The sequence below is a fragment of the Sceloporus undulatus genome, chromosome 2 (genome assembly GCF_019175285.1).
Source record: "Sceloporus undulatus isolate JIND9_A2432 ecotype Alabama chromosome 2, SceUnd_v1.1, whole genome shotgun sequence".
Taxonomy (NCBI): Eukaryota; Metazoa; Chordata; class Lepidosauria; order Squamata; family Phrynosomatidae; genus Sceloporus; species Sceloporus undulatus.
The window spans coordinates 60,965,321-60,992,306 of NC_056523.1; the positions used below are offsets into that span (position 1 = coordinate 60,965,321).

General features: G+C 38.6%; 1 protein-coding gene across 2 annotated transcripts in view; it reads left to right on the forward strand.

Annotated features, from left to right (window-relative positions):
• Window positions 1-301: 301 nt before the first annotated feature.
• The window catches only part of DCP1A (decapping mRNA 1A), a 50,962-nt gene continuing 24,277 nt past the window's right edge, over window positions 302-26,986 (forward strand). Inside the window, exons 1-6 of one of the 2 annotated variants that reach the window (XM_042451020.1) lie at window positions 302-521; window positions 2,254-2,294; window positions 8,605-8,732; window positions 15,269-15,335; window positions 17,154-17,277; window positions 26,197-26,307. In XM_042451020.1, coding sequence (XP_042306954.1) covers window positions 387-521; window positions 2,254-2,294; window positions 8,605-8,732; window positions 15,269-15,335; window positions 17,154-17,277; window positions 26,197-26,307 — 606 coding nt within the window. In that variant the 5' untranslated portion in view covers window positions 302-386. The remainder of the gene's footprint in view (window positions 522-2,253; window positions 2,295-8,604; window positions 8,733-15,268; window positions 15,336-17,153; window positions 17,278-26,196; window positions 26,308-26,986) is intronic. The other variant, XM_042451021.1, reaches the window with a different exon arrangement.

A 26,986-nucleotide genomic window follows, 5' to 3' on the forward strand; every position in this document is an offset into this window, starting at 1 on the left:
CCTTGGAGGACCTAGAAGAGATTCCTAGAGAGAACGCTCCACTAGGCATTTGTAGCTCCTCCAGCGCAACTCTATGGCCAATGTCTGTCAGATGCTCACCATAGAGTTGTCCTGGAGGACCTAGAAGAGATTCCTAGAGAGATGTTCTCTCAGGTACAAACATAGCGAATGTCGGGGGAGCCTCAGGTATTTACAGTACAGAGCAACAGGGACGGACTTCCGGGAACGGAAGTTGCGGGGCGGCCGTTTCCGCCCGGCGCCAGAAGAGTGTTGCGCTCAGGCCCCTGTGCTGGTGTTCCCCTCTCGCCTTCCCCCTCCTTCCTTCCTTCCTTCCTTGTCTCCCTCCCTTCCTCGGCTGCTGCGGCTGGGATTCCCTGGGAGCCAAGATGGAGTCGCTGAGCAAAGCGGGGCAGGAGATGAGCCTGGCAGCCTTAAAGCAGCACGACCCTTACATCACCAGCATCGCCGACGTCACCGGCCAGGTGGCCCTCTACCGCTTCAGCCCCAAGGCCAACGAGTGGGTAAGCGGAGGGGACCAGGAAGGAATAACCACCCCGCAGGAATAGCCCGCTTTGGCACCGCTCAAGGCTATGGAATTCTGGGAGCTGGAGTTTGTTGTGGGGCCCAGAGCAGTCTCTCAAGTAATCCGAGTAGTGAGCACCCTTTGTGCTTCTTCTCTTAGGCTTTATCTCAGATGGTTTGTTTGGGGAAATCATTCTAGTGTGATGTAGGGTGGGCAGCTTTGGTGGGGCAGCAGGGGGACAGTTTTTTTATTCCCAGGATGCATCACAAGATGTAACAAACCCAACAGCAATATTCTTTAAAACCCTGAAAAATCAGAAATTCTGTTTTTGGCTTTGGTTTTCAATGGGCCCAAACAAGGTGTGACAGGCTCTTGCCTTCTGCTAGAGCTGCGTTTGGGGCGTGTGTCATGTAAACACCACATCCCCATCGCAACCCAAAGCCAGCACTTTTGGCCTGTCTGCTCTGGGCCTTATTTTCCAGGCCCTGGCTTTAGAGTTCCCTCCCCCAGGGATGCAGTGGCTTAGTGGTTAAGACGCCAGTTTTGATGATTGTCAGGTCAGAAGGTTGGCAGTTCAAGGCCCAAGTGCTGCATGATAGGGTTTGCTCCTGTCACTAGTCCCAGCTTCTGCCAACTTAGCAGTTTGAAAGTATGCAAATACAAGTAGATAAATACAACTTTGGTGGGAAGGTAACAGCATTCTGTGCCATATGACCATGGAGTCATCTTTGGACAACACTGGCTCTTCAACTTATTACTGTAATAGAGATGAGCACCACTCCCTACTTCCATTTGCAACTAGACATTCATGTACCTTTACCCCTAGGATCACTGATCTCACTTTTGGCTTCTGATGTGCAGTGAAACCAATTTTGTTCTGGAGTCTGTAGTATTCTTGTCCCCTGCTTTTCCTGCTCCTTTTAGTCTCAAGTGATCTGATCTTGATTTGAATTAGTTTACACCATTTGAATTAACTTTTATTGTGATCTGCTCAGACACTTACATCCAAGACACTCTACAAATTCTAAAGGTTTAATGTGTTGTTGGTCAATTGTATTGCATTCTCCCTCTGACCCACCCATGCACATTTAAGCAAGAAAGCGTCTCACTCCTCTATTAAATTTTAAAGACTTGGTTTTTCAGATATATATGCTCACCCCTATTTCAGTCTTTGGCCTGTATGAAAATGTGTAACTTGGAGGCATAATCTTGTAAGCCAAAGGAAAAGTTTTAAAATATTGAAATACCTAAATAAAAACAGTTCTGTTTCAATCCTATTTGCATCATCATCATCATCATCATCATCATCATCTTATGATAATAAATAGGCTGTATAATGTTTTTGTAATATGTTTGCAGAAGAAACAAGAAAGAAAAAATACTAAGAGTTCTTTTGATTAATATGATGTTAACAATATTGTTATAGAGCAAATGACTTCAAAGTACAGGGGCATTAATACATTATGAAAAATTGAACTGGCTGATAATGTAATATCAAGCCATTTGACATTATTCTGGTAAAGATGTTAATTTTCCTAATTCAAATACTGTCTTCTCAGCACGGTGTATTTGAGGACTGAACCACAGCAATTTCCTTTTTTGCATTCAAATAGATAGGATCTATTAAATGTACTATAGGTAGGATTTCATTATAAATATGAAACCTAAAAATGCTACAAAAATTCTAATACTTGAATTAATTTGTTGCTATATTTTTCTTTTCTTTATAGGAGAAGACTGACATAGAAGGTACATTATTTGTGTATAAAAGGTAAGTTGAAATCTTCCCTCATTTTTGCAATACAACATTGTGAACTACAAACTATCATATGTGTTTGAATTAAAACATACCTTCTTTTGGTGTTATACTTTCAAACCTTAATGTCATGTTTTCTTTACATGCAGCTCTAAAAAACAAATCTAGGATTTCTTTTGAGGAACATGACTTTTACTAGAAAACAATCTTCAAAGTAGTTTTGAATTCTAGGTATAGTTAGTGGTAGTCAAAGTTCATGATCCTACTGTATCAAACCCTCATGCAAGGTATGTCACAAGAGCCTTTTCAGTGGCTACTCCTACACTCTGGAATTCCCTTCCACAGAAGGTAGGCTGCCCTCCCCTCTTCCTGCTTTCCTTTTGCTGACAGACGAAGTTGTTTTTTCTTCAAGCAGCCTTTTAACATATAATCATTGTCAGGGAGGCTTTTATATGGGGTGTGTGCTCTTTTAATTTTTTTAATTTTTGTATGTTTTATGTGATTTTATACAGTTTTAGCATGAAGATGTAAATTGTTTTAAATTTTTTATTGTCATTTTTTAAAAAAAACAACAACCCTATTTTATCTGTTAGCTGGCTTGGGTCCCTTTCCAGGAGAAAGATGGCACATTAAATAAATAAATAAATAAATAAATAAATAAATAAATAAAATGAAGATCAATGTGATAATTTTTCTGGATGTGCAGCAAAATATCTAGGACCTTCTTGTGCCAACATAGTTAACGCTTACCATTTAGGGATTGCTGCATGCACAGTTACAAGTAGTAGTGCCCCTGTGTTTATGTGCCAGCAAGGCTTTCCTCTGCATTAATGCTACAATTGTATCTTTGACTAGCATTTTGTGTTTGGTGTTAGCTACCAAATTAATTATTTTGAGATTTACTGTGGCACTAAAAGCTGCAAACATGTGGGTTGCTATCCTGTTCATATTCACTAGGTAGTAAATTCCATGGCATTTAATGGAACCTACATCTGAGCAGAGGTGTAGGAATGTGGGAGGTAGGACTTCTAGGAAGCCATTTTTTTGGAAAGCCTGAGCTCCTTGATTCCATGCTACCACCAGTTGATCTTTTGAAATTCAGCACTACAGCGGCAAGAAAAGCAGTATTTTCACTTTAAAAGTGTTGTTTGCCCTGCCTACCAAGGTGTGTATTCCCCACACACTTTTTAGCAAGGCCTGTGTTTCAGAGAGTGCAAATATATATAGAAATGAGGTGTGCATTTTGTTTCAATTAACCGTGACACTTTTAAAATGTGGGAGATTTTTCCCCCCACTGCCATCCCATGAATTCCAGGGCACTACATTGCAACTCCTAGTTTCTGGGGAGGGATAGTGATGCCTGGATCCATGGAAGCTACACACCCTGGTTCAAGTCCTTAATTTCTACGTGAACTTCATCATATATGTATACACTTTAATATACACACGCTACATTTACTTATATTCACTCCTTGGCTCTGCCTATCTTTCCTAAAGTTTGTTTACCTTACTATCAAAATTTAGATAGAGGAAGGTCCTTAACTTTTGCATATGTAAACATGCTATGGTATGTTGTTATTAATTACAATTAAGTCTCCCTTATCTGGAGTTACAAAGTCTGAAATAGTCCAAAATTCAAAATTGCCCACATTACTGGCTGAGAAAGTAGCACCTTTGCTTTCTGATGGTTCAGTGTACAAAAACTTGGTTTCGTGCACAAAATTATCTTTACATTATATTTAAAAAAAATTTCAAGTCGTAAGTGAATCCATGGATAAAGAATCCATTGATATGGAGGGCCAAGTGTATTGGGTTTATTGCAGATGGAGCAGAAGAGATTCCTTTTAATACATATGCTTTTAAATTGTTGGTTAAACTAGTCTTATCTAGTGGATAAGGATTCTGTGTTTATTTCAGTTTCTGAACTTGCTACTCTTATGGTTTTTTAATGAACTCTGGACTGTTTTTAGTGTGCTTCTTTGAGGGTGTCACTGACAGTCTACTTTTGATTTGATGGATTCACAGTAGAAGATAATAATAATAATTTGTTTTATTTATATACCGCTATTCCAAAGATCATAGTGGTGAACAGGAAGTAAGCTAATTAGCAAGTAAGCTAATTTGCCCCCAACAGTCTGGGTACTCATTTTAGCGACCTCAGAAGGATGCAAGCCTGAGTCGAGCTTGGGCCCTTTTGCTGGTCTTGAACTCACAACTTTGTGGTTTTGAGTGAATGGCTGCAGTACAGGCATTTAACCACTGCGCCACCAGGGCTCCTGGGTGAGGAATGCTTTGTGATCTGTTCTATACTGTGTTCCTGTGTTCCTTCAAGTAATTTCTGACTTAAGGTGACCCTAAGTGAAACGTAGCATGGGGTTTTCTTGGCAAGATTTCTCAGAGAGTGTTATCCATTTCCTTCCTCTGAGGCTGAGTGTGTGATTTACCCAAGTCATCCAGTGGGTTTCTATAGCCTCTGTACTGCACCCCTTTCAGTAGTGTGTTCTATATGAATTTATTATCTATAATCTGAAAACATGCTAAATAAAACAAGGCACAACAGCATTATTTTTAATAATGTTGCTTTTGGACCCAGCACTACTCCTGGAAAGCCAGGTTGCTGTGGTAGCCATGAGCATCTTTGCATAGCTTCAGCTGGTGTGCCAGCTGCACCCTTTCTTGGGGAAGGCAGATCTGGCCACAGTCGTTCACTCCTTAGTTACCCCTCAGACTATTTATGGTCTCTAGTAATGTTTGGAAGCTACAGCTAGGGCAAAATGCAGCAGCCAGACTGGTGTCAGGTGTGCATGTTAGAGACCATATAATACCGGTCCTGCAAGAACAGCACTACATTCCAGTTTGCTTCTGAGCTCAATTCAAGATGTTGGTGTTGACTTACAAAGCCCTAAATGACTGGGGGCCAAGATATCTGAATGACTGGCTTGCTCCCATATGAGCCTGCCATAAATTTGAGATTCTAGAATTGTTTTTAGACTGCTTTCAGGGGATTTAAAATAGTATTGTAATATGTTTTTATCTTTGTATTTTTAAAATAGTTTTTCTTTGTTCAGAGTCAATGTGGTATAGTGGTCTAAGCATTGGATTATCACTTTGGAGATCAGGGTTTGATTTCCCACTCGGCCATGGAAACCCACTGGGTGACATTCTCAGCCCAGAAAACTCCATGACAGGTTTGCCTCCATAAGTCGGAAATGACTTGAAGGCACACAATGACAACAAGCCTCAGGAGCATTTGTGGCCTTGGAAGTGATACAGAAATACTTAAACAATAAATAAACAAATCATAGAATCACAGAGCTGAACGAGATCACAAGCGCCATTCAGTCCAACCCCCTGCCATGCAGGAACTCTCATTCAAAGCATACCCGACAGATTGCCATCCAGGCTCTGTTTAAAGACTTTCAGGGAGGGAGATTCTACCACTCTCCGAGGGACTGTGTTCCACTGTCGAACAGCCCTTACTGTCAGGAAGTTCCTCCTAATGTAGAGGTGGAATCTCTTTTCCTGTAGCTTGCATCCATTGTTCCGGGGCCAGCAGAAAACAAGAGTGTTGCCTCCTCAATACAGCATCCCTTCAAATATTTAAACAGGGCTATCATATCACCTCTTAACCTTCACTTCTCTAGGCTAAACATCCCCAGCTCCCTAAGGCGTTCCTCATAGGGCATGGTTTTCAGACCCTTTACCGTTTTAGTCGCCCCCCCCCCTTTTGGGCACGCTCCAGTTTCTCCACATCTTTTTAAAATTGTGGTGCACAGTTGGCCCCAGCAACCATCAGGACTCTCTTTCCCAGCATGAGCAGTGCAAAACATCTAATGGCTGCAGTGGAGGGGGTGGAGAGTGTGCATGCCAGGCCCTGAGCACTGCTGAGAGAGTCCTGATGGGTGCTAGTGTATGGATGATATTACTTTAACTGCCACAGCTAAATGCTAGGGAATTCTGGAAATTTCCTTTTGTTGTAGCACCAGGGTTCTCTGACAAAGAAGGCTAAATGTCTCACAAAACTACAGTTCCCATAATTCCATAGCATTGAAACATGGCATTTAAAGTGGTGTCAAACTGGATTATTTCTGCAGTGTGGATGTAGCCAATATCTCTGCCATGATTTTGAATGTTTATCAGTTCACCATTTCTGCAATAATGATATTTCTGAATTTGCTGCAATCATTTGACAAGTATATGGTGGGTTACAAACCACCACTTACGACGCGCTCCATGCGTGCTAGGGTTAGGAAGGGGCGTGGTAGGGTTAGGAACAGTCGCCCCTTCCTAACCGGCCCTGGCCCCAACACGCGCGGAGCGCGTCGTAAATGGCGGCACCCATCCACATGGGTGCCGCCATTTTGACGTCTTGGACGCATAGCTCCTTTTTCGCTGCACTGAGAAGCCTCGCGGTCTGGCCGCTGGGCTTCCCTCCGCAGCGAATGGCAGCGGCGGGAGAACGGCTGCTTGAGGGCGGTCTGTAACCCGCCTTTGATTCCTTTTAAATAATACAGTATATGAGCACTGAAGTGGAGTGCCAAGTGTTGAAATATATTTACTTTTTCTGTTATCTGGCACATTGCCACTTAGGAAATTTACATTTTGTACAAATAGCCACCAAGTAGAGTATCAACTAAATGTTGATAGGATTTTTTGAAGTCCAGCACCATGTCATCAACAAACATCAAAACTACTAATTTTCTAGCTCCAACTGATGACGAATAGAATGCAGTAGATAAAAGGTGAAAGATAATATGCCTTTGTAACATATATTACAATATGTTTAGTTAGCATAGTTATAGGATAAAACTATAGTTCAACAGTTTTTTCAGTTACATTTTAATTTTAGAAGTCTTTATATTCCATCAGTTTTCTTCAACAACATCTCAGAGGTCTAGAGGAAATAAGTCAAATTCCCAAATGTCACTCTTCTTATTTACACTGTTGCAGTGCCTCGGGCTTATAGTCATGCTATTTTCAGACCTTTACTGCTTTAATCATGATTTCAGCTGAGTTTTAATTATATTTGACATGTTAGTTCAGCCTGTTAGTCCATCTGTTGTAATATACCATTAAAATGAATATAAAATGATATTTTGAAATGACCTCTTATTTTGGGGTCACAAATAAGCAATAAAGTGTATTCTAAGCACTTAAATTTTGTTAATGGGATTGCATGCTTAACTCTGTCCTCAAGTTTCTTTAAAAAAAAAACGGTCCTTGAATCTAGGGGCTTGACAGACCGCCCTAAATAGGCGCCTGGAGCCACTCATTTTCCCTCCAGAGGGAGCCCACAGTAACCAAACCACATGGGCTCCCTCTGCTCCAAAAAGAACCTGCTAAAAGCAAGTTCTTTTTGGCACGCGCAGGCTCCACCACCAGTGTGCCATTAGCACGTGCACGCTGCCATCAGTGCGCCATTAGCACACTGTGGTGCGTCAATGACGCAAGCACAGCACAGCAACATATGGATGCTGCGCAGTGCTTGTGTCATGGACGCAAGCCCGTGTGGGCAGGGCTGCACAGTCATGGCGGCGCCCATACGTACTAGGGTTCAGGAGAGTGCAGTGGCTGCGCGCTCTGGAACCCTAGTATCGGTGGCGGCACAACGCTTTTGGCCCATGTATACCTGGCCATCATTGCATTTATTTTGGTTGGCAAAAACTGTATTACATTATTGGTTAGTAGAATAATGGTTGCTATTTTTGTAGTATTCAGATGCAGAGAATGTGCGTTCTCCTGGGATGCCCTTCTGCAGTCGTCCCTGAATCCAACCCAAGACTTCTTACAGTATCTCTGCACATGAAGTGGGAACTGAAGTCCATCAGAGTCTTGAGACATTGTACATTTTCTTGTTCAAATCTTTAATCTATGTGCTCTGTCTTAACAGTGGGCCCTTGCTGTCTGGGGGGATTTGATTCCGGAATTCCCCTACAGATAACAAAATCCGTGGATGCTCATGTCCTGTTATATGCAAGGGCATAATAAAATTGTGTCCTTTATATAAAATGGCATAATCAAAATTTGCTTTTTGGTTTTAATTTTTTTCCCTAGCAGTGGATGATTGAATCTATGGATGCAGAATCCCTGAATATGGAGGGCCAGCTGTAGAAGCCCTTGAGAAAATTCATGGTACAGCATTACCTCTCTGACTCTAATTGCCTTGGGGAAGAGGCAGCCTAGAGAAGGGGAGGAAGAGGATCTAATTTGCAGTCTTTTCACTGTATTCTACTAAGTTAATATCAGTTTGCTATTGATTTCCTGAAAACAGCTTATTATTTATAATATCCTTTTTATGCTGTTCTGTTTTCTGTTGAAATAACAGGTCTGCTTCACCTTACCATGGGTTTACAATTGTGAATCGTTTGAACATGCACAACTTGGTTGAGCCTGTAAACAAAGACTTAGAATTTCAACTGCGTGAACCTTTTCTTCTATACAGAAATGCTAATTGTGAGTATAAACCTGAGTGTTTAAGATTTCTGAAATTGAAAATTAGAGAATCTTTGCTATTTAATCAGTTATGTGTCACAAAGGAGCCAATGAAGATTTTCCCTAATTTCCCAGTTTCAGTACATTGGGCGCGATTCTTCAAATGTGTTTCCTTCATACAGTCTGCCCTTCTTATACACAGATTTTTTATGCACGGATTTAAGCATACATGGTTTGAAAATGTTCCAAAAAAGTATAAATTTACCTTGATTTTCCATTTGAGCATACACGGATTTTGTTATACACGGGAGATCTTGGAACCAAATCCCAGTGTATAACAAGGGTCCATTGTACTTGCATTGTTGAACAGTGTGAGTTCCTTCTAAAGTAGTCTTGTCAGTATGTTTTAACATCTCCCTAGTCTCCCTGCTTCTTTGAGCATCTGTCTCCATAAACCTAATTGACAGGAAATAATGGTTCACATTACTGGCATTTTTTGAGAATGAGATGGTATGAAAGACTAGTAGAATAGGTAGTTAGGGAAAAGGCAGAAGAAGAAACAGTGTTGGGAGGTATTGCCTTTTATTGAGTACTGGTGGAAATGAATGTGTGTTGGCAGCTTTTGATTTGTGTACTGTAAAATGCTGCTCTTCAAAACCATAACTTTATAAATTATGTAATTGTTTTAATTAATTTTTATATTTTTACCTTTATTGAATATTTTGCATAATTTTAATCTATATTGGTTAAAATATCCTGTTAGCTGCCTTGAGTCTCACTCATTATTGAGTGCCTAGCACTGCATTCCTGGTGAAGTATGATCTTATAAATGTCATATTTGGGGCATATAATAATATGAACCTGGCAGATGATGGGTCACTATTTTGTCCTTATCCAAGCATATTTAGTTGTAGGAATTAGGCATGTAGATTTTTGAATACTCTTACTCCTTGTAGCTCATTGCAAAGTCATTTACTGATTAAGAATCAAATTAGTTTTACATCTTTTAAAAATCCAGTATCACTTCTTCTAATTATTCATTATGTCATCCAGATATTTTTAAATTTGTTGTAAGAAAGTTACTTGCAGTGCAGATCCCTACATATCTTATCAGAAGTAAGTGCCTTTGAGGTTAGTAGGGCTTACTGTTCAGTCAGTGAGCAGAAAATTTCAGACTAAACGCAGTACAAAAGTGCTATAGAACATTGGTTTGAAATTCCTTTCTTTTGTTCAGATTGTAGTAAATCTTTTTATAGCATGATAAATTTTAGAATAAATAATTGTAATGCTGACACCTTTATTTCTCAGTCTGAAAAATCTGCATTAATAACACTTCATTCATAAAGAAGAAATAAATGCAAATAAAAACACAGTTGCTTACTATACACCTGACATTCCATAAATCACTTGAAAATGAAACATCCTCTGTTTAACCTCTTTAATAAAACATGCATGTAACTATAATCTAACAAACTTTTTGTTAAAGGACAATAGGAATCAGATAAAGAAAATTGGTGGATAATTTATATATGATTCTCCTCCTTGATGTATTGGGGCTTTGGGTGACATCTATACCAATTTCAGTGACTGTAATTGAAGGTATTAATTTTCCTCTCAGAACTCACTTCATACACAATTCAGATACCACCTGACTTTATGGTACAGACTTTGCTTCAACTGTCCTAAAGTAATAGTTTGTTTTTAAACTCCACAAAATGATAATTTATCTTAGTCACACATAAAAAAATGTATTTTGAGAACCATTTTCAGTTTAGATTGTATTTCATTTTTAATCCATTAGCTATTCACATTGCCTTAACAAAAACCAAAAATTTCCCATATATACTAACTTCAGCTCTTCCTATTTACTACAGGTTTAGTATCCTGAGAGATTTCAACAGAGCATTATTGCCTATTGATTAATTCAGTACTGTATAAGTAATTCATTATTTGTGTATTGTTCAATATGCCTGTTCCAGATTTGGTTAACATCCTCAGATGCTCAACTTTTAAAAAATAAATAAGCAACTTACCTCTGTAGGTCCTTAAGAAATAAGACTCCAAATCAGATTCACTCACAACTTTCCCTTTGTAGCTAACTTCTCTGTCTTCATGTAAAGGATTAATTTCCATAATGTTAAAAGATGGATGTGGTACACAATTCTGAATTCTAAAATGGGAATAATGCCCGTGCTTCTACTGTCCTTCGTGTTCAAGTTCTGTTTGTCCTTTTCCCTGTTGTAGTGTAGCAGCAAAGATCTAGAGGTGCAAGTATGTACTTTAAATTCTGCTATCTTGTCATAACAGATTACAACCTAAGTACACAATGTTGTAGCCAGACAGTCTTATTTCTTGACTGTAAAACTATTGAAGTAGATTCAGCAAGCAAAAGAAGAGCCACCTGTGGATATCAGCAATATTGTCAGAATGGCATGTGTTTGATTGTGGACAGAGAATGGATCTTCAGTAATTGCCTTAATGTAGGCTTCTCATCCAAGATAAGGAGAGGCTGCTGTTGCTATTTCTGTAGAAAGAAATGGTAAAATTGCATTTAGAGTTTTATAATGGAGTTTAAGTTGAGGGCAGCCAGACATGTAGATCAGTGCCATGCATTGTTAAAGAGTGTCAACAGCAGTCACTTTCTGATTCTACATTCTTTTGTAAAGTAGCTATCGATGTTCTATCTTTGATAGCTAGTTTTGTTTAGGACAAATCCATTAGTTCTTCAATTTGATATCCACTTTAACCTTATGTATTCTTTCAACTTGCAGATCATTCCAGAGAAAAACAGAAAGCTTCTCTGTCCTATCAAATAATCAGTGTTTGTCCTTCAAGTAATTTGTGATAATCTAAAAAATTATTTTAAAAACTGCCTTTATATAATTCTTTGCTGTAGGTATTTGTAGCTTTGAACAATAGGTCTGACATATTTTCTTGTTTTTACATTTTTCCCCCCTTGAAGTTAGAAAATTATGTGAAGCCATGCCACTTCCAGTTTTCTAAAAATATATTGCTTTCTATTTGGGAATACATCTGTGATCTAGTTTTCTTAACAGACATACCATATATACTCAACTATGGCCTGTTACAGACTGCCAAAATAAAGCTGCTTCGGGTCTCTTTGGAGGTATGCTATTTAAATGATGCATGCATCCTAAGAATCCGGAAACTGCACCAAAGCTGCACTCCAGTGCTTAGGAATGGAGTGTGGCTTTGGCGCGACCTCCGGACTCTTAGGACCTATGCATCATTTAAATAGTATACCTCCAAAGAGACCCAAAGCAGCTTTATTTTGGCAGTCTGTAACAGGCCTATAAGTCAGCTTCATGTATAAGTCAAGGGCAGGTTTTGGGGGTGAAATTATGCATTTTGATATGACCTGTGGATAGGTCAAGGGTAAAATGTAGGGGTGTGTAACAAAGGATGTAAAGGATGAAACAGAGGAAAGCAATGTCAAAGAATTTACAAAATTTCAGCAGTTATAACTGTTTCTGGTCACACTAATGGCTGGATGGATGAGAGAGTAGAGGGGGGATCAGTGCTTCGAGGACAGATTATATTCTTGCCTTTCACCAGGGGATGGTTCCTTTTTTTATAGGAGATGAAGTACAGTACTTATCTTGACCCATGAATAAGTCAACTCAAATTTTTTTTGGGTCAATTTTTTGGCTAAAAATTCTAGACTTATACATACCATAAGGTTGCAAGTTGAATACCAGCAAAATGGCTCAAGCTCAACTCAGGCTTGCATCCTTCCGAGGTCGCTAAAATGAGTACCCAGATTGTTGGAGACAATTAGCTTACATTTTGTAAACCACTTAGGGAGTACACTGATAAGCGGTATAGAAATGTACTTGCTATTGCTATTTTTCAACTTACTGTAATCTAATAGATAACTGTTGAGTCTCCAATATTGAAGCAGGGGAGTTGCATTAGAGAAAGGATATCTTGGTTTGGGCCCCTCTGTTTCTAAACGCAGGACGTTTGGCTTAGTAATAACCTTCATGAATACTTCAGTAATGCGTTTTCCATCTTGAACGACACTGAAGGGCTTTCAAGGTTCCTTGTAGACAGAATATGCAGGGGGAGTTGTTTTTGTTTTCTGGATATGCTGTCAGTGTGAATTTTTGGGTGTAGGATTGTTTTCTGCTTGAACTGACATTGACAGCTCTAACTAATAACACAGCAGTCCTGAGGTGCGTACGTGTATATATGTGAGTGGAATCTACAGCAGGGAAATTGCCTCCACTGGACAGAGCAAAAGGTGTGTGTATGCGCACAGGAGGGAATCTTTGTCTCTTTTTCTTAATTTCTTTTTGTATACTCTCTTGAAGTGTATAGGATGAAGGGACTCTAAATCTAGCAGATCCTAGATCTCCCTCTGTGTGCCTCTTTTGTCTACTGCTGTATTGGGAAAGCGTCTGGTGGAAGCCTTCTTTCAACTGTAGATCACTATCTCTACCTTTAGAGATGGAGAACCCTGGCAACATAACACATGCCACTTACAGTATTACTCTAGTATACAGTGATAGGCTTTATGTTTCCTATTGTCTGTAGTTCAATAATTTCAAAATACATAAAAATAATGTGTTGTTCTGTGCTGGGAGAATAGTGATATAATAAATAAATAAATAAATAAATGGCACCCATTTTTGACAGCTTTTTGGGATGACTTCTTTTTGATTTTCACATTTGTCTTTATATAAACAACATGAACACTTCTATGGTTCTTAATTATATTTTGTTGCACTTATGTCATACTCTTTGCTTCCTTCATATTTTCTTCTCTTAGGTGTCAGCTTTTTGGCCCAGTAGAAATTTTGTTCTCCTTCTTCCAAACACCATGGCTTCTGACCCCTCCTTCATCCTAGGTGTTTTTTTAGCCACACTTGAAGAGGTAGAATGAAGTGGAAAAATAACTTTTCGTTGTCAGTATAAAATCTGATAGATTCAATCAAGGAGATCATGGACTTGAGCTTGCAGGACCTGAGCAGGGAGGTAGAGGATAGGGAGGCTTAGAGACGTCTCATTCACAGGGTCGCTATCAGTCGAGATTGATCCGAAAGAAGCTAACAACAATAGGATCTTGAAAAAAGAAAGCTATCTACCAAGAGTGGCCAACTTCCAAGATCTGGGGGTTGCTCATGTTCCCTATAAGACCTTTGAAGGCTGCACCCCCATTTACCACCCCTGGGGTGATTTAATGCCACCCTACAGCGACCCGATTAATAAACTAGAAAGTCTTAGCTTTAGAGGCTGGATATTCATTGTTCCTCACAACTGACTGCCAAAATTAAAGACTTCCTTAGATTTTTTGTTTTTCAGGCTGAGAAGTAAACTACAGGTATTTACTGTATATACTCAACTATAAGTCGACCTCATGTATAAGTTGAGGGTAGGGTTTGGGGACTAAAATTATGGATTTTGATATGACCCGTAGATAAATCAAGGGTAAAACTTGTGAGCATGCATCAAAGGATGTAAAAGATGATGCAAAGCAAAATGATGCCAGAGAACTAAAGGCTGGATAGATGAGAGAGTAGAGGGGATCCATGCTTCTTTTTGGTGCTCCCAATAAGAACTAAGCTCTTGCCTTTTACCACTCTATTCAGAGAAAGGGGATGGCTATATATATATATATACAGTATATATATATAGTGTGTGTGTGTGTGTGTGTATATATATATATATATATACTAAATTTTCTAGACTTATATATGAATATATACAGTAATGTTCACTCATGACTTTTGTATAAAATGGCTCTCTTGATTTTATGTTACTATGGTATGAAATTTTAGGCTGCAACTCTATAAACTTACCTGGGATTTCCAATGAGTTCAGTTAACTTACTTCTGAATAGACAAACATAGGATTCGATTGTCAGAATACTAATTCTTTCCAAGGAATAAAGTAAGTGGCTTGTTGAATGAATAACTGGAATGAATTTGTTCAGTGCTGAATTTTAGGTTTTGTTTTGGCTTAAATGCTCATTTTTTTCCTGACATGTTATACAGTGGATCCTTGTTATACGCTGGGGTTTGGTTCCAAGATCCCCCGTGTATAACAAAATCTGTGTATGCTCAAGTCCCATTAAATATAATGACATAGCAAAATGGTGTCCCTAATAAAAAATGGAAAATCAAGGTAAATTTATACTTTTTGGGAACGTTTTCAAACCGTGTATGCTTGAATCCATGTATAAAAAATCCGTGTATAAGAAGGGCTGACTGTAATTAGCATTTCAGATTTGGAGGTTTGTACATGGAACTTTTTTGTGGCTTAAAGCTAAAACCCTTACTTGGGAAGAAGATGTTTATTTTTTAAAACATCTTGTACATATTAAATTGTTCATTACTATGTAATTTAATAACCTAACATATTTTTATTATTTGCTTAATCATTCCGGTATAAGTGACTTAAGTAATAAATTTGAAAACTATGTACTGTGTTATTTCAGTCTTTAATGTGGAGCTCATCTGTAATCAGTTGGATGTTTTGTTTGTTTTTTAAAAAGTAATCTTGTATTAACTAGTTCCTTTTTAAATATCTTCAAGTGTCCATTTACAGTATCTGGTTCTATGACAAGAACGACTGCCATCGAATAGCAAAACTCATGGCCAAGTAAGTACTGTGGCTTTTTTTTTAAAAAAAAAAAACAAGCTTGTATTTTTCTTAGTTTGTTTCTCTAGCGTATCATGCTAAGACCTTACCTTTTAGCAATCACCTGCACTTCCTGCACATTATTTTTAACAGACTGGTTGTTGTTGTTGTTGTTGTAAGGAAAAACACACAATATTATACTCACTTGTCTGGAAGTAAACTGCACTGATCTCAGTAAATAAGAAAATCCTGTCTGACCTTAAAGATTAACACTTTTATAAAAGTATCAACTTTCATGGGCTTTGGCCCACTTCAGAAGAATTATACATCAGATGAAGAAGACCATAGTGAGTTAGTTAGTCTGGTAAGGTCCCAAAGATTTATTTCTTGTTTCTGCCCTTGGAGGTAATACCGTATATACTTATGTACAAGTCGACCTCATGTATAAATCAAGGGAAAATTTCAGGGTTAAAATCCTGGATTTTGATATGACCCGTGGATAAGTCAAGGGTAAAACCTAGGGGGCTATAAGGAAGGATGGAAAGGGGGAAATACCACTTCTGTCCCTCCTTCTTCTTTTCTGGAACTCTCCCAACCAATTCCCAGGTGCTGGAGGAGAGGTTTTAACATCTGATTGAGAAAGGAAGCAAGTGGATTGCAAAAAGGACTGGAGAGATGGTTTTAAATGGAGAGGTTTTTTTCTATAGGAAGCAAAGTTTTGCAAAATGGACTGGAGACAGAAGCAAGTGGTTTTAAGTGGAGAGTTTTTTCCATAGGAAGCAAGGTCTTGCAAAAGAGACTGGAGAGATGGTTTTAAATGGGGAGATTTTTCCATAGGATGCCAGTTCTTGCAAACCGGACCAGAGGGAGAAACAAGTGAATTTAAATGGGGAGATTTTTCCATAGGAAGCCAGGTCTTGCAAAACGGACCAGAAAGAGAAGCAAGTGGATTTAAGTGGCAAATTTTTTCCATAGGAAGCGAGGTCTTGCAAAATGGACCAGAGAAAGGAGCAAGTGGATTTAAATGGAGAGTTTTTTTCCATAGGAAGCCAGGGCTTGCAAACGGACCAGAGAGAGGAGCATGGGAAGTTAAATGGGGAGTTGTTCCAATAGGAAGAAAAAGCTTGCAGAACAGACTAGAGGGGGGAAGAATTGGTGGTCAGTGGAGATTGGGGCATCAGGCTTGCTTGCTTTAGGACCTTTCTAAGCACTACTGATGTATTGACCTTTATATAAGTCAGTGGTTCCCAACCTGTGGGTCGGGACCCCTTTGGAGGTTGAATGACCCTTTCATGGGGGTCTCCTAAGACCACTGGAAAACACCTATTTAATTACAGTTATGAAGTAGCAATGAAAATAATTTCATGGGTTTGGGTCACCACAACATGAGGAACTGAATTAAGGGATCACTGCATTAGGAAGTTTGGGAACCACTGATATAGGTCTACCCAAAATTTTAGGATCAATTTTGGGACATAAATTTCTCGACTTATAGTCGAGTATATACGGTAGATCAGTTTGTCCTGTTCTCTTTAGTCACATTATCTTGCTCCATGCTATTTAACTCCATTGTCACTTGCCTCCCCTGCCTATTTTTGCTTCTTGTAGATTTATAGAATATTTTATTGTGCTTCAATGCTGTTAGCAATAGTCTTTTAAATTTCTTTTTTGCACTCTTGTTGTCTGCTTGCTTTTTTAATGCAAGTGTCTGTTCCTTTTTGGTATAAATTGGTAAGAATTAACATGTACATAACTTTCATCAAGGGTACAGTAGATTCACTTAAAATACTACACATGTTAATGCATGCTAAACATTTACAGTCTTTTCTTTTCCTATAGGGTGATACAAGAAGAAACACAGAGATCCCAGCAACTGTTGCAGGATAGAGGAAAAGTCAGCAGAATTAATGGTTGCACTGATATCCTTGAGATGCTTAGCAAAGCCAAGGTTGAATATGAACGGGTAAGCAAGGGCATGTTACAAATCTGAGACCAGATTTTCATTTTATATTTTTATATGTACATTAATTAGAGTTAAATTAATTTTCAGCAATTGTTTTCTTCATAACAATACAGAGTACTTATTTCTCAGTTATTCCTTGCATCCATTCTCCGTAAAGCTGAAGGAGCAATCTGCAACCAGACAATCCCTTGTGACGGCTGATTGAGGCAGGAGTCCAATTTGTTTCATCCATTGTCTCTTCCTTTCCTTGTTGTTGTTTTTTAATTCCTGCCTTATATTACTCCTGTCCCTCTCTATACTATTTCTATTCTTGAATTGTTGGTTAGTTCAGATTTAAAGGGCATGTGGGATCGACAATCAGTTATGCTTTAAAGAAAAGAATGAAAACTGCAGGATCAGACGATGATAGAGATGAGTCCTGTTTGCCTATGGTTTGCCTGCAGAGAAATGGAAATTAATCAATAGCAATAGCAGTAGCAAGTACATTTGTATACCACTTATCAGTGCACTTAAGCACTCCCTAAGAGGTCTACTAATTGCCCTCAACATGCTGGGTACTCATTTCAGCGACCTCAGAAGGATGCCAGGCTGAGCCAACCCTGACCCCCTGGCTGGTATTGAACTAGTATTGAACTTACAAACCTGTGCTTTGTGAGTGAGTGGCTGCAGTACAGACATTTAACTACTGCACCACTAGGACAGTACCCAAATCTGCCCCGAGTTTGCAGGTCATGGACTGAGAAATAATAAGAACAGTACTTTCAGAATAATGAAGGAAGAGGCTGGATACTCCAAGAGGGGTGGAAGATCATGTTATTGACTTCAGTTAAATATTGGTGGGTGAAAGATTGCTTTACTTAAATCATCTGTAGGGTTTAACCACAACTGACAGGGTACTTTGAGTATTTACAGTAGGATATGAAATTTTATTCTCAAAGAGAATGAGGTGAAGGTATATTTTATTACTTATACCATAGGACGTTGCCTAGAGAGAGAGTGTGTACAAAAAGAAAATCAACATCTGTTGCAAATTTGAGCTGTAGAGTAAGTGCCTAGAGTAAATGCAAAGAGATTTATTCAATTTATTATCATGCCCAAGCACTGGGGGCTACAGACTGATTTTGGATTTCAGAATTCTGAATGAGTTTGTGCAGTATCAGATTTCATCAAAATGGGTTCAAACCACTCCGGTGAATTTGAATTTGCATGATTATTTGCTCTCAATAGATTTACAGGAGGCTTAGATACATGTGCCTATGACTCCAAGTTACAAAAAAATAATAAAAAAAATGGTATGTGTGTATCTGCCTTCAAGTCACCTGTCAACGTATGATGATCCAATCAATTTTATAAGGTTTCCTTAGGCAAGGAATACTCAGAGATGTTTTTGCCTGTTCCTTCCTCTGAGATATAGCCTACAGCATCTGGTATTCATAAACAGTATCTCATCCAAGTGATAACCCGGGTTGACCTGCTTAGCTGCCAAGATCAAACAGGATCCAATGTCTTGAGATTTAATTGCAACAAAACCATTACCAATTTATGACTCTCCTTTTCAGACTGGTATCTACATCGAGGAAAATGTTAGTACCAATAATAGCATTCTTGAGCCAACAGGTGAATTCTCCTAGTTTGATGATACAGTGTGCCCGCATCAGACATGGGCGTGCTATACGCAGCTTTCAGCTTACGCTGAAACCCGCATGACAGCCAAGAAATGGCCTGCTCACCACTGCATGCACAAGCCCCATTATTTTCAGTGGGGCTTGAGCATAGCGACTGTCTCATTTTTTTCTCAATACTGTATATGAACTTTTCTCTCCTAGCAGTATACAGTACCAAAATGGGGCTGTTTTATATGGGGGGAAAATAACATCCAGGGTTCCATCAGTGTTCCATCTTGTAAATATCCTGGCTTTTGATTATTAATATTAATATTAATTTCAGATCCTGTCTTGGAAAGTAGGATAAATGGCAGTTATATACCATTATATACAGTATATGCCATATACTTGTTATTCAGTTTAGAAACCTGATAATATTATAGACCAGGGGTAGGCAACCTTTTTGTCCTGGGGGCCGGGTTGCTGTCCCTCAGACAACTGGGGGGCCGAAGCCAAAAAATAAATAATTAAATAAATTTTTTAAAAAAATTATATAAATAAATAAACCGGGACAAATGTAGGACAACATTTTCAAATGGAGGGCACTTTTTTTTAAAAATGGAGGACACGTGAAAAAAATGCTGATTTTTTTTTTAATTTTAATATAAATAACATATTTATATTATATTTATATTATAGGCTTCTATAGACAATTGCCCCCCTTGCCCGCCGCTTGCCCCCGCTTACCTGCCAAAGGCCATGCGGCAATCGGTGGCAGGACCGGGCTGGGGCCAGTCCCAAGGCCTCGCCGGGCCGGATCTGGCCCGCGGGCCGTAGGTTGCCTACCCCTGTTATAGACAGTCCAGGAAAAGTTGTAACATTGAAATTCTCAGTATTTCCTACTGAGTTTAGCATTCTCAAATAATTATCTATTTACCCAAACTCACTGAGCAAAACAGAAACAGGCAGTGAATCATATCATCTGGGAATACTCTGCAGTCTTAAAATGCTTGAGGGTATGTTGAATCATGATGCAAAAGGCTAAAGGCTTTCAGCTACCCTAGAACAGTAATTTTGGGCACACCGATGTTTGTCTAACCTAAAATGACTTGCTGCCGTTTAAAAACAAAAACTCACCATGGCTTATGAAATGTCAAGACACCTTTAATTTTAATAATATTGGCTGAAAATTGTCAGGAGAACGAGAGTAATTTACTAGTTCTATTTTTCTTCTTGGGTGGGGGCAATTGACTGTGTTCTAAAGGTTGACTTTTTTTGTGTCTATTATTTTTAAATATATTCTTTTTGCTGCACCTGATTCCCAACTCGAAACAAATGGTGTTTGCTCACAGCCTTTATTGTTGCAGACAGATACACTGCAGGGAGGTCTGCTCTCCTGCCAGCCTTTTTCATCTTGCCTTTGTGGTCCCCTTGCTTGTGATATTCAAAGTATAAAGGGTTTCACACTTTGTCTTCCATCCCATCAAAATTTTAAACACTTCCTGTGGCTTCATCATACTTCATGCGATTACTTTCTTGGATTGAATCATTATTATTATTATACTTTATTTATATAGTGCTGTAGATTTACACAGCGCTGTACATACAAACCATAAGATCGATAAAAATGAAACCTGCCAGTGGCGTACTTTCTACAAAACACATATAAAACAATAGATAATAATACAAGATAGAATTAGATAAAAATAAGCAGGCAACAAATTAAAAAACATCAAATATCAAATCAGATATCAGATAACAATTGGTTAAACAATTGTACAATGCCTGGGAACGCTTCTCTGAACAATATTGTCTTCAACTTAGTTTTAAAACTGGTTAAAGAAGTGATGAGCCGTGCTCATGGGGGAATAAGATTCCAGGAATGAGGGGCAACAAGTGAGAAGGAATGAATCTGGGATAGGGCAGTGGAAATCCTAGGCTGGGACTGTAGACCTTGACTACTAGAATGGATGGTACGAGTGGGAATGTGAGGAGAAAGAAGTTCAGATAAATAAGGAGGGGCCAGCCCATCAAAATGTTTCCTGATATATTACCCTGATTCAAGAATTCAGACTCATATCAGGATATTCTGTCAAATGGGTAAAGTCAGATCTCACAATGTTGCGCATCAAGACTCCCAAGAAAGTTAATCATTCCAATACAATTAGTAAGTTTTCTGATATCAAAAAGCATCTTGACAGTGGTATAACTGTATTGGCTGCTCTGCTCTATGGTACTGAAACATACCTCAGTAGGTAGACTTCCTTTTCAGTAAGCACATAGCATAAAATAAACATGATAAGAATTAATGTTTGACATGCTAAGGGATCTGCCCCATTCATGTACCAAAATTCTGTTTCAGACATCCACATTACAACCTGAGTGAGTCTTGCTGTGGATGTGGGTCAATCAACATTTTTCTGCAGCCAGTTGAGCAGTACTAATTAAGTGTTACATATCGATTTAATTTACCACAATGTATACTTCAGGGGAGCTCCATGCATTGTTAGCATCCAACCATGTAAAGGTAGCAGACATTTGCATCTACTTATTTAGGATTCCTGCTTTCTCAGTTGCATCCTGTTTTTGGTCACACAGTTGGCTTGGAAAACCCTCATTGTTGGAATTAGAACTGATTGATATACACTTACCAAAGTAACCTTGTGACATATATCAGACTGAGGATAGGAAAAAGAAGAGTTTGTGGAAGGGCTGTGCACCTTGCCAGGTTATTACCTTGGACCTGTCAGGGATGATGGGAGTTGTAGCTCTTCACCTCTGGCTCGAACTCACCACCTTGTTACGCACCGCGCTGACCAGTTTTGGCCAGTGGTTAAAGCTTTGCTCTAAAGCAGCAGAGTTACAGAGAATAGGCTGAAGACCCTGACAAACTCTCCAAGCCTTCTCACTCTTGCTTCCACAGAAGTCTTCACCCTTCTTCAGGATCCAGCTGGCTCTTGTATCTTCAGCCAAGACACCAGACAACTCAGTAGTCTTATATAAAAGATCTACTATATACAGCTCCAATACAATACTACCCACACTATACATTGGGATTCATAGTCATTATTATAGTCATTGCAAGATACCACCCACTGTTGCCTGTTTCCACCCAGTGGGCGTGCTCAACCATTCTCATTGGTTCTCTTGGTTCATCCCATAATTAATGATTTCGTCATCTCAGCCTTGACCACTTAACAATTCTCAGGTGTGTTCAATTATCCACTTTGCATTTCTGTCCTTGGTATTTAGGACTTGTTAATTCCATTACCATTTACACCTGTGTGGCTCCTAATTGCTTCTGCTGAGTCATTCTGACTCTCACATACATGTTTTATTTCATTCACTGTATATCCCATGTTGCTTTTTCCTTAACAGGACCAACTTCTAGATAGAAAGGATAATCTAAAATCATTCTGTGTTCTACTAGAGAACTTTGGTCAACCAAATTAGGCACACTGTCAGTTTCTGCAACTTTAACATCTGCTTGTGCCTATTTTTGGACCAGCTGCTTGTGTGGCATCTGTGCCCCCAATCTTCTAGAAGACTGAGTTGGCTTTGTGGACCAGATCAGACTGACAATATGTTTGTATTGTTGGTTCTCTGACAAATGTAAGATTTACTTATCACCATAAAGAGTGAAATAGTGAATGGGATTTTCCCATTTAGCCTGGGTAATCTAGCTTTCTGATCTGTCAGACCCTGAGGTGGTATGTCATCCACAGAAACAGACTGGATGCTGCAGAGATTGCAGCTACAACTTGTTATCCCCTCTTTGAAATGCTGGTGGTGCATGATAAAAATTGGTCACTGACTCATATAATAACATGATTGTGAACTTCTTTTTGGGTGACACTGTGGTTATAGCTACAGTGTGGTCCTGTAGATGTGCTGGACTGTTGATTCCCTCTGTCTTTAACATCATAATGAAAGGTGAAGAATCTTGGGAATTGCAATTCAGGAACATCTGGTAGACTGTAATTTGCCCACTCCACATTAGAAGATTAATCTAATTGTCAGTCCAAATTATAATAGGTCATTAAATGAGCAAACATACCTAAGTATTGAGTCAACTGTTGACTTTCCTATTTCCAATCAATTCATTTGATCTAAGTGTGTGCACACCTTCCAGTTGCCAGTCAACCTATATCCATGAATTTCATACGGTTTTTGTAGGCAAGGAATATTCAGAGGTGGTTTTGCCAGTTCCTTCATCTGAAGTATAGCCTACAGCACCTGTATTTGTTGGCAGTCTCACATCCAAGTACTAAGCAGAGCTAACCCTAAGCTTCCTAGATGACACAGGATCAGGTGCTTTTTAGGGTCTCATAATTGGGTTTAGATAATGTTAGTCCAACCTTGGAAATAGCAATAGCACTTGACATTTCTATAATGCTTCATAGTGAACTAAGCACACACTAAGCGGTTTACAATGTGTTGGCCAATTGCTCCCAAGAAGCTGGGTATTCATTTTACCTACTTATGAAAGGATGGAAGGCTGAGCCATCCTGAAGTCCTGCAGGATCAAGCTCACAATGTTGTGGCTGCAGTACCAGCATTTCACCATTGTGCCACCAGAAAAGAGAAAACAGTGTTTACCGAGCAACAATGGATCAGTAATTTACATTGCTTGTCCCTATTTCATTTGGCTGTATATTGATGTGAACAGAAAGAGAATGAATATCAAGATGTTTGGTCAGTTGTTCTTGAACTGTATGTAAATAGTTGTTTTCTCCACTGATAGAAACTCTACAACACTTTTTATTCCACCTTTCCTTGTAACTGTTTATCCTCTTTTTTGTTGTTGATACTGCTGTATGCTACATTGATTTGTGTTTAAAACAAAAACTGAAATTGAAAAAAATGCATCCTGCATTTAGAGGAGAGAAAAAGAATAGAATAAGCTTAAGGATTGATGATTTCAAGGGCTTGGGTCCAGAATCTCTGTTCTGTGAATGGTGGAATGATTTCATGCCCATTGGAGTCTTCAGAATTTTCACCTGTAGTCTCTTTCCCACCTATCCCCAGGTATTCCAGAAGGTCTTTGAACCCACCAGAGCAAAGTTTTAGAGGGAAAGGAAAATAAATTAAACTTTGCCCTCTATCATCTCCTTTTATCATTAAGAGCGTTCTGCCACTTAGGCCTCTGCTCATGGGATATAATCCAATAATTCTGAATAAAAGTGCATTATTGATTCATTTGTGTGCTAGTAACAGGAGAGCCCTTTCCTTACTGAATATCTCTTTGCTATGTTTTTAAGGCTGTAGGAACTGCCTAAAATAATTTGGCAGCCTTTATGATCTACTTCACTTGTAAAATCTGCCTGCCTATCTTGTGAAGTCATTGTACATCCAGGTTTCTGCCTTAAATCTATATGCCCACTTCTTTCTCTGCAGAGTTAATATAAACAGGACAGGTTGAATTAAATCAGCTGGTTAAAATGTATACAAACACTCTGTGTGCTCAGAAAAGCTTGCATTTATTATTCCACCTTTGTAGCTGTGGGAGCCACGGCTCAGACCCCACACAATTTCCCCTGTTAAGTGTAACACTGTTAAGTGTATTTCCTAAACTGCAGGTTTCCTTTTTAGTAGTCAGAACTGATATTGTGTTTTTATATATGCAAAACTGAAAAATAACTGTTTAAAAGAAGAAATGTCTGTCTAATAATGGAGGGATTTAACAGGGATGTTTTAGAAGTAAACGTCATGCAGAATAGATGCAGGATGCGTCAATTTATTTATTTATTTATTTATTGCACTTCTATCCCATCTTTCTCCCAAAATGGGATCCTATAATTATTTAGTTATAGATTTTTTCCTCTCCTTGCATCATGTATGCCCCCTGTTGCTCTCTCTCTCTCTGTGTTTTAGTTAATCTTATTTTTGTTTTCAGGTGTATCTATATTCTTTTACGGCATTGCTCTTACTAATACCAATTCTACCTGGTCACTTCTCTTAAATATAACTGAATTTGCATTTTAATATTTAAGAGAAGAAAATCTACCTAGTATGTTCCAGATGGATCTTAAAGTAATCCTGTTGTGCAGTTGACATGAGATTGAGAGAGAGTTAGCATAAGAAAGGAGCAGGCCAGGAGTAAGAAAATAGATTTGTAAAGGCTTGAGTGATTTAATCTAAGATTCTAAATCAGTATAATCTTTCAAGTACTATGTGAAAATGAATGCATTTGGATATATGTTTTTAATGGTTAGTACACTATTGTAACCTGGCCTTATAAACAAGGACAATAATTTAGAACCACAAAATGTCAAGGAATTTAAGTCTAGACTATAACTGATCTAAATGAGAGGAAGAAGACACTAAGGCAATATATATTTGTGAACCCATATGCATTGCATTTTAAATCTGTAACTGAAAAAAAATGTAAAAGTTCTATTTTAAATGCATTCAAAATTTACCAGAAATGGAAGTGAGATCGTAAATTTCCATCTGCTAGCAAACTTTACAGTTGTTGCAGTTTGCTTATCTCCCTTTCTTAGATTGGTGCTTGTACTTTAGATAACTTTAAAGGTAATCTAAAGAATGAATTTTCTCTCCACAGTCACAAATCCTGTGAACTGGAGCTCTGTTGATATGAATGCATCATAAATTATTGAAAGTGACAGATCACCTGAACCATGAAGCTGAGTCATGATTTTATTTTGGTGCTCTTCGTACACTTGCCTGACGCTTGGAATCATGCTGGGTGCAAAGGCCTAGGTCCGTTGTTAAGCTCCAACTAGAGTAAACCTATTCAGTCACTAGAAATTTGGCAAATCGATACTTATGTGAATTCCACTGATTCAGTGGATTTACTCCAGTTGGGACTATCAGTTGTATTGAGGCCAAGTTGTTTTTTGCAGTTGTTCTGCGAATCCATGGCATGTATTGGGGCAAGTGAAAAATGTTGTGTACTTAATTGTGGGTTATTTTTTAAAAACTTCCACCTTGTAGATGTGTAGTTCATCTCTGCTCATTTGCATAACAAAAATGACATGAACACATCTCTTGTTTTTCTGGGACAACTGGGAGCAGACAACTAGGAGAAATATATAGCTTGAAGTAGCTTTCATGATTTTTACCCAGACTTTTTCTCATGCTTTCATCAAGATATTTTTATGGCTCATGATATGGACAGGGCTGTCAAATAAGTATATGGTGTGATATCACAGTATTGTATAGTTGGCATGTTATGAAAAGCTGCTATGTGTAGGGGGAAGAAGAAAAAAACGAAACAAAGTGTTTTTAAAAATCACTATGAGCTCATATGTCTACACAGGAATCAGAGGCATTAATGTGTTTTACTTTCTAGAATCAAAAGGGCGATTTGATCTGTGGGACACAACAAAGTACAAATCCTACAAAGGCTGAAAATGCAGAGAGTTCAGAGCATGGATTGTCAGTATTACAAGTGCAAGACCATGTAAGTTAATTCAAATCCAAAGCATAACAATATTGATTCACTATTCGTTATCTTCATAGCAAGCCCTTCTAACTAAAATATGTTTTGTTTTTTGTTCTGAGTGTGTCCATCAGCACTGTGTTGAACTGGTTTACACCAGCACAATAATCACATAGCACATCTATATTTGGATTCACAGCCAGATTGAGTGATTGGATGACGCCTCCAAAAGATGGCCGAACATTCAGAAACGAGATATGTAGTAATGGGAGATTTCAATTATCTTAATATTTATTGGAAATCAAATTCTGCCAAGAATATAAGGTCCAACAAATTTCTCACTTGCCAGACAGGTTCATTGTCCAGAAGGTGGAAGAGTCAACAAGGGGATCAGCTATTTCGAATCTGATTCTAACCAACAATAATAACCTGGTTAATGCAGCAGTAATGTGGGATCCATAGACAGGAGTGATCAGGCTCTCCTAGAGTTTGTTATACAACAGAAAGGAGAAGCCAAGCATAGTTGAACACATATTCTACACTTTTAAGAAAACTGATTTCACTAAACTGAGGGAAATACCAGGTGTGATCCTGGATTAGGAATACTAATAGACAAGGGAATTCATGATAAATGGGAGTTTCTTAAAAGTTAGGTACTAAAGACATAATTTCAAATAGTTCTAAACAGTTCCAATGAGCA